At 41.4% G+C, this 12,942-nt stretch overlaps 1 protein-coding gene across 1 annotated transcript in view; it reads right to left on the reverse strand.

Annotated features, from left to right (window-relative positions):
* Window positions 1–12,942, reverse strand: part of LOC111160957 (p21 (RAC1) activated kinase 3) — a 111,206-nt gene that overhangs the window by 14,776 nt on the left and 83,488 nt on the right. Inside the window, exons 11-15 of the mRNA XM_022524359.1 lie at window positions 9,035–9,083; window positions 8,534–8,646; window positions 6,739–6,856; window positions 5,176–5,275; window positions 4,476–4,672 (exon numbers count right to left, since the gene is read on the reverse strand). Of these exons, the coding sequence (XP_022380067.1) occupies window positions 4,476–4,672; window positions 5,176–5,275; window positions 6,739–6,856; window positions 8,534–8,646; window positions 9,035–9,083 (577 nt within the window). The remainder of the gene's footprint in view (window positions 1–4,475; window positions 4,673–5,175; window positions 5,276–6,738; window positions 6,857–8,533; window positions 8,647–9,034; window positions 9,084–12,942) is intronic.

The raw sequence follows: 12,942 nt of genomic DNA on the forward strand, positions 1-12,942 counted from the left end.
CATTTTTTTTAAAAGATTTTATTTATTTATTTGAGAGAGAATGAGTGAGAGAGAGCATGAGAGAGGAGAAGGTCAGAGGGAGAAGCAGACTCCCCAAGGAGCTGGGAGCCCGATGCGGGACTCGATTCTGGAAGTCCGGGATCGTGACCTGAACTGAAGGCAGTCACTCAACCCACTGAGCCACCCAGGAGCCCGCTAGCACATTTTAAAGATAAACTCCACATTTTCGGAGAAGTAAAACTGAAAAAGAAATGGCGTATCATGAATGTACCTGCTGAGCTAATGCCATTTCTTTTTTTTATAGTGTTCCTGGACTAGTAAGCCAGAAAATGCCATAGAGTGCACCAGGATTTCAACAAGGCTTTGACAGAGTAATATTGATAAAGATATAGATATAGATACAGATATCAATATATAGATATATCTATGTATCTATATCTATATTAGACGAAATGAAGAAATGTGGACAGAGTAAGAGTGTGTACTTTTTCAGTTAGACAACCATGTTCAAAGAGGGCTGATGAAGAATTGTTTTCCAGCTTAGACGGGGTTCTAGAAAGTGCTTGCCACAGAGCTTTGTTTCTGGTTCAGTCCTTGGTGGGAGAAGCTGATATCATTTGTTCTTAAAGCTCCATAAGTGATTCCAATGCACAACCAAGGAGTAGACCCACTGTTACAAGGTCAGTGGTTCACATAATACACTGCTCGTTTGAGCATTCAGATGTTTCTTATTAATACCAGGAACTGTCTTCCAAATAGCCAGTGCTTGCTACCATTTCATCGATGCTTAAAGCAAGGGCTGAAAGACAACCCTGAATGTTCATTTCAAGTAGGGTGAAGGTTTGGAAAAGTACACATAGAAAAGGGATCCACCCACAGTCCAGTAGGGACTTCAATTGGATGTCACTGAGACATTTCACAAATGTCAGATTCCATCAAAACCCATTGACAAGAACAGCCCAATTACCTGTGAATACAAAGTTCATAAAGAGACACTCTTTTGGTGCTGAAAAAAACAAATCAAAGATTTGTTTTATCTAGATGATTGTTCCTCTTTACTTAGAATCAGGTCATTATAATCACAGGTTTTAGAGTTCATATCTCAAATCGACAAAAAAAAGTTGGGAAGATGAGCAGAATGCTAACACTGATTTGTATATCCACAGGGGACTTTTGATTTTGATTGATCACTTTTGCAAACAGAAAGAACAAGGCACTTTATTATTGGAGACCACACTAAAAATGTCCATGGGTCGCAGAACATGTTCAAGGCCAATTATGTTGAATGCAAAGACTTCAGGCAGTGGGGAACGGTAAGAAGCTTGTCTCCTTTCTGTCTCTGGAAGGGTACCAACCTCATAACATCAGGACAGTTAATAACTCTATGACCTTTAAAAGGCATTTTATGAGCAAATTAGGTCAATTAGCACTGAACAATTTACATTAAAAATATCCCAACCACTTTGTAACTAGGGGGGGAGTAGCTAATTCCTTGCATCAGTGATATGTTAACTGGCAACATTCACAAAGGGCTTGCTCTGTTTCAACAGACACAACAAAGACACATGCAAAAAACCCAAATGAAAGGTGAATAGCCTTCAAACATATAGCCCGTCTTCACCTTTAACCTGTTCCGTTCAGTGTTATCTGTTCATTGTAATTTTACGGGACTCTGCAGAGCCCTCTGCTCTTTGCAGTGATCAGAGTGTAGCCAGAGTGAAGGGGAAGTTTTTGCAGAAGTGGGGAGTCCAGTCTCCCTTTATGAATGTGTAAAAAGCACTCTATGGATCATTTCTCACCTTCCTATTCGTATAATCTCTCTCTGCACACACAAACACACACAATACATATACACATATTTCCTACAATGAGCTAGACAGTGTGCTAAGTGATTTACATGTATTATTGTATTTAATTTTCACAGTAACTCTGCAAGACAGGTATTATCCTCATTTTACACAAAAGAAACAGGTTTATAAAAGTTTCAAGTGACTTGCTGAAAGTCCCTACAAGAGCTTGTAGGCTGTGAAGCCAGGACACGCCAGATCTACCTGACTACAGGGGCGGAATTTTTTCATGACAACATGCTACCCTCTATTCTACCCACGCTGGCTTCCTTCCACTTAATTCCTTCTTTCCTCCTCAAAGCCCAAAGGGGTGGATGGGTGGATGGTAGTATTGGAAGGATTTCAGAGAAAGAAGGACTAACCTACCTCTCTTTTCTACCTCTCCCGAAGCTCTGCAATTTTCCAATCCTCCACACATAGCCTGGCCATTAGGATCCAAGAAAATACAGGCTCCTTACGAGCTCCTGTTAGATCTTTTTCTCTCCAACCCCTCTATGGTTTCGGTGACTACATTTTTTTAAATCCCAAATAAGGGCATACGGCCTGAGTTGCTGTGTTGTCTTTAAGCGAACACGAGGGCAATATATCTGAAATCAAAACTAAGAAAGTATTTGTGGTGCCTAGCAGAGAGTGAGAGGGCTGGCTCAATATGGACCTGTTGATTGACTGAGTCATTGGAGGCTGATCACACACAGAGAGTAATGAGCAAAGTTAGTCCAAGTCCTTATCAGTGGAATTCAACAGGGTGGTCTTTCTGACAGGTCTTTTTGTTATAGCCTTAATGTAGGCTTCCTGAACCTGGTGGCTTGTTGTCTGCAAGTACTTGTTTAGCTACAAGGCTGTGGATTCTAAGAGACAAGCTGTTCATTATGAGTTCTAATCCTAGGCTAGAAGATGCCTATAAAGATTAAAACTTGTTTCCTTTTTTTCTAACAATTAATGGCCCCGCTAAAGAGTGATCAATTGTAATTGGGGAACTGAAGAAGGTAATAAATGCATTACTGAGACCAGTTGCTTTACAGCGCCATTTATTTAATCCTCAAATTTTGCAGGTTGTAAATTACTCATTAGAAGACAGAAAGCAAAATAGCTATAATCCGTTTAGTGCCTCCAAACTCTGAAGACTTAGAGGAGGAAATCCGTGGAAACAAGAGGCCTGATGTGTTCTTTCACTGCTATTCCTTAATGGGCAAAGGTGGTTAAACAATAAGGATAAGCCCCAGTAATTATCCTGATGCACTTGGTCCATAGGTCAGGGGTGGGCTTGATTAAATTTATGGAGGGCCGACCCACAAACGGTGGGAAAATGCCCCTTCTCTTCCACTCAGCCCTGCAGGCAGCTAATCAATCCACACATCTCACTTCCAGATTGTTTCATGAGACCATAGCAATAGCACGGAGCATTCATTAGGGCATTCACTCCTATCTGTTGTTTCCTAATCAGTACAGGGACGAGGACAAGAGGCCGAGTGCCGGGGAGGACTTAAGAGATGGTGAGGGGAGGCTGTCCCCCACTGCATACACGGGGGGTTGCAGCTCCCAATTACAAAAGGTTCAACTATGAAAACAACCAGACAGTGAGTGTGTAGGTTGCATGACATATACAGAAAGCCACATACATTTGGCGTGAATATGGATTTTATAAGCTGACCACGCAAAGACTTCACCATTTACCAAGGCCGATTCTTTTTATACGGAGGGGAAAATTCAGTTTTAGACACAGTGGTAAGGATGCAAATAAAATGCGAGAAGCCATCAGCACTGGCATGCTTTGTGTGTTCTGGGCGTCAAATGTGAACCTGTGCATATTTCCTTTTTGGGTAATGGAATGCCCTTTAAATACGCAACACAGCTTCTGGCTCACCCTTAGGCAATGCACAACAGGAGAGCTACTGGCTCACTCCTGTGCTGAGCAAGCATCTCTTCCATACCCCTTGGCCTTTTACTCTCATGATCCATGGCTCATCTCTGAATAAAGATGGTGGGCTTAGGCTTTGAAATGGAGCTTCTCTCTTGGCGAGGTAACCTGACTACATAAGGATCAAACCTCTGTTTCCACAGGAGCTAACCTGAGTTCCCCAACGCCAACTATTTCCATTCATTTTCTACCAGACAGCCTAATTACGTTTGCAACTCCGCCATGCTGGCGCTGTGTCTATCTCGCGCTCCATTCAATACCCAGCTGCTGCTGCTCAATAAATCATTACTGACAATGAGACAAAATCTAATTTAAAAATTATAGGTGTTCTGGAAATGCATTTATTCACTTTGTTAAAGTGATTATAAAGCAAGTGTTTCCTAGATAGATCATTTAAGCATGGCATGTGATAAAAATACTTTTCTTCCCACATCTAGTTATGCTTTTTTTTTTTTAACAGCAGAAAACTGTAGTAAAGAATTTTAAAGACCCCTGCCATTAGAAATACTGATCTACAAGCACTTGGAAAACTGCTGGGACACTATAGAAGATATTGAGAATAACTCAGAATAGTTTTGAGAATCATAACTTGGAGCTTCTATGTCACTTATCCCAGGAAAGAGCCCATTCTGGCCCCTTTTGGTAGAGACAAGAAATGACACTTTGCCCTCTTCCGAGGGAGGACATACATGAGTTTTCTCCTGACTTACCCTGAGTGGATTTTCATTAAGGTAAGGGGGTTCACCTTCCACCATTTCAATTGCCATAATCCCTAGAGACCAGATATCAACTTTCGGACCATAAGCTTTTCGAGTTACAACCTCAGGTGCCATCCAGTATGGAGTTCCCACCATAGTGCTCCGTTTACTTTGTTCAGGGGTGATCTGGGCACAGAACCCAAAATCAGCTGCGGAAGAAAAGTCAGTTACAATCAATTCAATTTCTTCTTATTTTTTTCATAATAGGTCACTTTCACAAATGGCCACACCTTCTTCCGTTCGACACAGAGTTTCCATAACCCCCTAGCTCCTATCCATTATTACCAGATCCCTCCAGTGGCCCTGATTTTAAAAGGGTCTGAGATAACTGATTAACGTGATGTCATTTTTACTAGTCCTCGATCTGGTTCCCTCCCCATTACTGTCCCCTCCAACTTATAGGATCTTTCAGTTTTCTAGTTGGGTATTTGTCATTTAGCAGATGGAAGACCTGAGAAATTCTGAATGTTAAACCCTCAGAATCTGGTCATGATCTACAGGAACATGGTGTTAGAAAAAAATTTCTTTACTTCAAATGGGGCTCTAAACACTTTCAAACCAATCACATTCAATAGCCACTTTCTTCTCAGACAGGAAACAAGCAGATATCCCCTGACACTCTTTCAAATACCATCTGAACAAAAATACCTACTCAATTTAACAGAGCCATCCATCCCAAGAAGAATATTGTCACTCTTTATGTCTCTGTGGATCACTTGGTTTGAGTGTAAAAAGTCCAGCGCTTGGAGGCACTATTGAATCAGAAAAGCAAGTTCTAATTATATCACAAAGAATTTAAAACCAGGTAAGTTTCATTTTTTAGATAAACATGGGGCAAAGGTATAATTTTACATTGTCAAGTGAAATAGATTACTGTTGTCTTACCAGTTTGAAATCACGTTCCCATTTACATCAATGCTATAAGTTAGCATTACACATTATAAAAGCTCCCAAGTCAGACTAGGACATGAAGAGTGGGGATGTGATAAATAGCGGTAAATCCTTAATACAGCCAGACTAGCCAGTTAAGAATCATACTTTGACCTAGTCATCTGGAGGGTGTGGATTCGGCTTGGTCCTACATAGGCACAGTAAGACTCTGCCTCCACAGGATTTGATTCAGGAGGCCGGAAGGGGGACCCAGGAATCTGCATTGAAAACGAGGGCCCCAAGCTACCTCTAATGGACAGCCATGGTTGGGAACCACCTCTAGGTTATGAAGTAGCTATAGTCAGTTGTTGGGAAGTGGCTTCGCATCATGCACCATGGAAACTACAGGCTCAGGGTGGAAGGGTCTCCCATATATTAAAAGTTTGATTCATTGCATGAATAGAAAATACTTATGTTTGGTGGATACATCTACATGCTGGGGCTGGAGGAAATGGGGACCAGAGGAAAGCAAGGCAGGAAGAAATTTAAGTGAACAACTGAAAATAAAGAACAAAGACTAGCTGCAGTTATTTGGTTTTGTCTTCCTGTCACTGGTTTTCAAGTTTCAGTGGGTCAGAGTTCCTACTTGTGTCTGCAGACAGCCTCACCACAATGAATGGGGTAGATGGTCAGGCCCAAGATGAGATTCCAAAAAGGAGTGTGTTTTTAAGTACTGAGAAAATTATAGTAAAATGTCCTCAGTTTTACATGAAACTAGGGATATGACACTGTTATTGGATGAGAGGCAGACACTCAGACCCACTGGAGGGTTTTGGGAGACATCCAGATTGTAACGGGAAAGCAACTGCTGTCTGGGCTGAGGGAGAATCTTGCTTGAATTGCCTTCTCGAAAATGATAGGGTTGGAATGGTTTATATTTTACAAGGCTCCCATTGTATATGCAGGACAAAGTGATTATCATGTAAAAATCCTCCCAAATCAGGAAGAACTTCCATGCCGCCATTACTGTTTCCCAGGCTCGCTGAAACTACAGCATGCAGGCTTAGATGCGACACTTTGTACATGGCGTAATAGAGCTCAAAAGATCCAGAGCAAAGGGACTAAAATACACAACAGGCTGGGAAGAGAGGGGAAGGAAAGTGCTATTAGGAAAGGATCTGAATTGAAGTTAGGCTCACCATTTTCTTTTCTTTTCTTTTTTTTTTTTTTTTCATAGAAAAAATGTGCTATTGTTACTTTGGTGTTAAACGCATTCTGGATAATGAGAGATAAAGAACTGCCAGTTCTGGTGATCTCATCAGCTAGAAATGCTCTATTTTCTTACCTCTCTGCAGACAGCTGCTATCTGGCCTTCATCCATACAGGTCTCTGTGACCACATCAGTCAGAGAGCCACCAGCCAAATACTCCATGACTACCCATAGTTCATCACCCACTAAGTAGCTACAAGAAGAGAAGAAAAAGACATTGACTCAGGCCTAAGGAAGTGGGGACTTGTCTATATTCCCATTAAGAAGGTAGTTTGCAGGTAGTGTCTGCATTTGGCCATATTCTATAATGGGAGGAAAATATCAATGACTGGGATAAGAGGAAACTTCCCTAGCATTACAAGAGAATATGCAGGAAAATCAAAGGATCATCAGATCTCACTGTGTGCCATGGAAGAAGGAAATGAACCAGAAGTCCTCTGGTGACTGACTACTGGCAGTCATTCCACTGTAAAAGCTACTTTCATTGAACAGGATCAGTGACTAGCCATTTTGGTAACTTGAGCCATTGTGTTGATGTCTTGGACTGAACTGGACCATGGCACAGAGATATATAAAAGATATTTATTCATATCCAGCATTATTTTTGATTCTACTGAATTATTTTCGAGCAGTATTGGAATCAAAGAGACTCATGTTTGCAAAGGATTTACTGTGCTGAGGTCTCGGTCCTATTAGAAGTTAGTAGCAATGTGCCCATTTTCTTTAGTTTTTGAGAGAACACACAACAAGTGATCAAACATGGGGAGGAAGGTCATCAAAGTCTGACCACTGGACCAATTCAAAACATCTGGAACCACTTGAAGGCACATTAGCAGCCAGGCTCAGCAAGAGAACAGAATGACCCCAACAATTCCATCCTGCCCTAAGTTCCACATCAGTATGAAGCAAGACTTTGAATTCAGTGGCGCTCCAACTGCAATGCCCGTGAGAGTCATCTGGGAAGCCTATTAAAAATGAACATTCACAGGCTCTACCTCATTAGGAAAGAAAGCCTCTGAGAAATTTACATTTTTTTTCTTTTGCAAAGGCAATTTTTACAAAATTAAAAAAGCAGAGTCGAGTCACTTTACTGCAGATAGCCCATAAGTGGCATTTTATGAAGCTCAGGTTTCGGCTGTAAAATCTGATTCCTTTTTTTTTTTTCCTCCCTCTTCCCCCTCTTTCTCTGGTCCACCTGGCACAAAACACAGAAAGCAAGATTTTAAGCTCACTGAGGTTGGAGACCTCATCTTATTTCCTTTATATCCCCCCAGAGTACACAGCACAGTGGTGCTAAGCAAACACTTACTGAAATTGAATGAAACACGATGTTAACCACAAGCAAAGAGTTAGAGCTGTCTTTAAACGCCTATTTATAACCCGCTGCTAATACCACTGATGAAAGAGACATTAATTACCTGGTCCAAGAAAAAGGCTTGAGATTAAAGTCTCAATTCCCTAGACCTCACTGTCAGCTAATCACAAAGCACCCATTAAAGTGGGGCCGCTGCAGCCAGCCCTCTTCACTCAGACACCCAGAGATGGCACTCCCTCCAAACACTTGGTGAAATGTTTAAAACACCGCGGCTCTCCCCTGTGCGCAACAGTCTATTTCCTGTCAATGTGGAGTCACGATCCTCGAAAGGAAATTACACACACTGCTCACGCTTAGAAGCAGGACCATAAAGTGTGTCTTCCAATGTTTGATGGGTGGGCAAAGTTCAGCAATAGATGTGAGGCTCCCTATTCCGTAGCACTTGAGAAGTATTTGTAGAAGGGTTGCTACATGACTAGATTCTAAACAAAATACTTGGCCAAGCAAACGACATCGCATTAAGAAAACCGGTACGTAATGAGAGAAAACACTTACCTATCTAAATAATTAACAATATTGGGGTTCTTATTTTCCCTCATGACCAGAATTTCATTAATAATTAATTCCTTTTTGGGCTGCTGTTGAAGGTTCATCTGCTTTATGGCCACCTGAAGGATGATTGAAATGCAAGAATGAGTTACAGTCATTACACATACACAGCCATTGTTTTTGGGGGGAGGGAGTTGGTTTTGGGTTTATTTATTTATTTATTTTTTGGCTTGGGATTTTTGTTTTGTTTTGTTTTGTTTTTTGTTTTTTGTACACAGGGTAAGGAATAAATATTCTTTATCTTCCTAGGCTCTTTCTTAGCACCGCAAACTCATGCTCTTTTCTTTGGTCAGTCAGGAGCAAATCACCCACTTCAGAAACTTTGGACACTGATGAAATCGAGTCCCACGTCAACCCAGTGCCACCCATTCTGTCAGGACAGAAGAAGAGATGTGATCGTTATGAATGAAAGGACAGTAAAAATCAGGGTTGAATGTGAGCACTCACCTCTTGTCCAGTGGCAATGTCCAGCGCTGTGTACACTGTACCTGATGCCCTGCGAAGGTGAAAGTTATCAAATGAATAAGCAATCCAAATGTTATCTGTATATTTTATTTGAAATAAGATGTAATTATTTCTAGGAGAGGGAAATCGGCAAGCTTAAGATACAAGGATGAAATAACAAAGGAACAACCCCTTTCTGTGGTAATTCCACCTGAGATAGCTTCAGTGTATCCCTTTTGGTGGGCTAGGAACTCCAGTCAGACCTTCTGCAGCCATGAACTGAGCAAAATAGCCTGGATGCTGCAACAACTGCAGTCCTCTGAATAAATTGAAGTACTGTTTAGGAAAGAATGTATCATCCCTAGGTGGCTCAGTCAGTGCAGTGTCTGCCTTCAGATCAAGTCATGATCCCAGGGTCCAGGGATCAAGCCCCACATCAGGCTCCCGGCTTAGTGGGGAGTCTGCCTCTGCCTTTTCTTCTGTGTACTCCCTCTTAAATAAATAAATAAATAATCTTAAAAAAAAGAATATTTTATATTTTCACTTAACAAATCAATCACACTCGGTGCTGTATTTACCTACTGCTGTCACTGCACAGAGCAATGAACAACATGGCTTTACTGTTTTTTTTCCCCCTGTTTTTCTAAACTTTTCAGCAGCTTCTACTAAAAGGTTTCCTTCCAGTCCACAATCCTTTAAAAATCTATCATTCCTTAGGCCTTGGAAGGACTCACGCTTCATTCTAACCTCACTTATATGGGTCCTTTGTTGTGCAAATAGCAATTGTCTGGTGAGGCTGAAGTCACAGTAAGGTTCTGTGAAACACACAGGTACTCCAAACCACCTCCCCACCTCCATCCCCAAGCAAAAGGAAAGGTCTCGTCAATTCCATTGAGCTGTTTGTGGTGAATAAAGGTATAAGGATGGAGATGAGTCCTTATGATTCACCAGACATTATAATGTTCCAATATTGCTACTCAAAATTTCTAGAAACAGTGTGCAGCGTTGGTGGTATAGTGGTGAGCATAGCTGCCTTCCACAATTTCTAGAAACAACTTCTATTGTTTCTTCTTTGCTCTCCATTTATCTCTTGCTACTTTGTTATCTGGGTCCAGGAATTCTTTTCTTTCTTTTGTTTGTTTAATGATTTATTTGCTTATTTATTTCGGGGGTGGGCAGAGGGAGAGAGAGAGAACCTCAAGCAGACTCTGCACTGAGCACAGAGCCTGACATGGGGCTCTATCCCATGACCCTGAGATCGTGACCTGATCTGAAATCAAGAGCTGAATGCTTAATTGACTGAACCAATCAGGAGCCCCTTGAATTCTTTTCTTTTGTCAGCCATTTCTTTGCCATTCTTCTCCCTCCTTCTTGGATGAAGCAAAATATTTCTCACAAGCCTAGGAGGTTTACATTACCTGCTCCAAAGGAACAAAATGAGTGGGGCGGTATGAGGAATATTTGACTATTAAAAGAGATCTGAGTTCTAATATTTGTCCTAACATCAACAAGTTGTGCGATCTTGGGCTAGTCACTTCCCCTCTCTGGGTTTCAGTCCCCTTGACTCAGAAAATAGTGATCACAATAACAGTAAAATATATTGAGTCTGTTAGACACTGCACTGAGAACTTCATATAAATCACCTATGTAATCCTTACCATATTTCTATAAAGCAACCGCTACTACCCCACATTACCTATGAAGAAACTGAGGCTCAGAGAGATTAAGTGACCTGCCTTAGGTTAAACAGTTTACAATCTAAGTCTGTCTGACTCTCTGACCGGTAAAATATAGCACATGGGCCACTTTATTTCTAAGGTTCTTTATTTTTTAATAAAAAAAAATAAGGCTTTTTCCATAAGCTCCACACCCAACATGGGGCTTGAGATCAAGCTGAGATCAAAAGTCCCATGCTCCACCAACTGAGCCAGTCAGGCACTCCGATTTCTAAGGTTCTTTAAGTCCATGATGTACAAGCTACAAATTCCACTGCTTTCTTTGTTCTGGATAGGTATTTAAATATCCATTGGAACTAGACTAAAAAAAACCGCCCTCACTCCATAGGTGCCTCCTAAAGCAGGGCTTGCAAGTTTCAGAAATTCCTCAGGGTTGAAGCTTATGTTAATTCAGTTTCCCAATTTTGTATGTTTGAGACTTGGGGCTCAGAGCACGTGGTTGTGGCTCATTAAGTATTTGCTGAACGAACAAATTAATAAAAGTCTTTTCAAGCAAACATGCGATTGCAATAAAACCTTTCCTTCTATGAAGGAAATGTGTCATCTTCTACTTAAATCAACATAAAAACACTTCCTGCTTAGAATAAGCTCTCAGACATTCCTGATTGGTCCTTTTGAACTCAGGATCTCCTGGGCTCAAAGGAACAGATAATTGGACCCCACGTGTGCTTCAGCTGCAACTGTCTAACTCTGCAGAGTTAGATTCTTAACTGCTTTAACTTTGTGTATTCTTATATATGTAGGCTACTCATACATTTCCGCCAGCCGCTGAAAAAGAGATAGTATCTGCAAAATGAGATAATAGCATCTACCCCATGGGACCCCAGAGAATCAAATGGCACAATCTGTAGCATTTAGCCCTGGGCCCAGATCTGAGCTGAGAATCGACATGGGAAATGCTATTATCATTTGTTGCTGCTGCTGTTACTGGTTTCTTGGTAGTGAATGCCTAATTTACTAGGTGTTAGTTGGTCCTTCCCAATCTCCCAGTCAAACATCCTTGATTGTGTCTGTCCCTCTTTTCAAAAAGGCCAAAAGCCGAAGGGGTCACCTTTTAGAGGTTCCACATCCTCTTCTTTCCCCTAGTGGTTTTGCTTTTTTCTTTCAGTTTGGAATGCCTTTACTGAAAAAGACTGTATACAAAAACCCTCCATATAAAATGGCAGCTGCTCCAGTTAAAGCTAGGGAGGTAGGCCCCAAATTCCTGCTTCGGTGGCCTCCCCCTTAATCATCCCCCACCCAATCTCCAACCACCAATCCCATTTCCACTGTCCCAGGGGCTAAAATTGTGATTGACTTGGAGTGCAGAGGGGATTAGTGTTTAACATCTCCAGAGATTTACCTTTCAAATCCTTGGGTTTATGGCCCCCAACATCCCTCAGCATTTCATTGTCTTGAACTGCTAGAGTCCTAACCCTGGAATCCCAATATCCTGGGTTTTGTGACATTCTGTGGTATAGAATTGCCACAAATCCCTACTCCACAAAGGTTTAAAGGCCCTGAAATTCTAGTAGAACATCAGTTATTAACTCAAAAATTAGCTTTTCTCCTCACTCTCCCTTCCCCTGCCTTATCATATATATGTAACTGTCTAGTGGGAGCCATTTTCCCCTTCTTCAACTCCTATTCCCAGCCTTAAAATGGTGATATCATCCTCTACTCCACTTCCTAACCCCCATCCCAACCAAACAGGTTAGGCACTTGGAATTCACCACTCTGACCAGCAAGGTATTGGTTGGTCCAACTTCTAGCCTTCACACAATCCTCAGCTCAAATGCACAAACTTGGGGACCAACCTGCAGAGCACACTGTCTCCAACTCTATCTTTGCAACTCAAATGTTTTTCCACACCACAGCTCTGAATCCTTCTCATATTCTAACAATTTAAGATAACTGTCAATGCCTGTCCTTCTCTTATTCATTTACCAAAGCACTCTTTGCCCACTAATAGGTTATATGAACAGTAGTCCTCACCCCCAACTCCTCAAACCTTCCAGGGTTAAAGTCCCATGAGTTCCTAGTTGTGTGACCCTGGGTAAGTAATTTTACCTCTCTGTGGCTCAGGAATAAAGGATTAAATGCATATAGTGGTTAAAGACAGGTCTGGTATACACATCGCCAATACACATTGGCAATAACAACCACCATCATCATCATCCACAGACTATAATTTGA

The sequence above is a fragment of the Enhydra lutris genome, unplaced genomic scaffold, assembly GCF_002288905.1.
Source record: "Enhydra lutris kenyoni isolate GAN:26980312 unplaced genomic scaffold, ASM228890v2 scaffoldscaffold80, whole genome shotgun sequence".
NCBI classification, from domain to species: domain Eukaryota; kingdom Metazoa; phylum Chordata; class Mammalia; order Carnivora; family Mustelidae; genus Enhydra; species Enhydra lutris.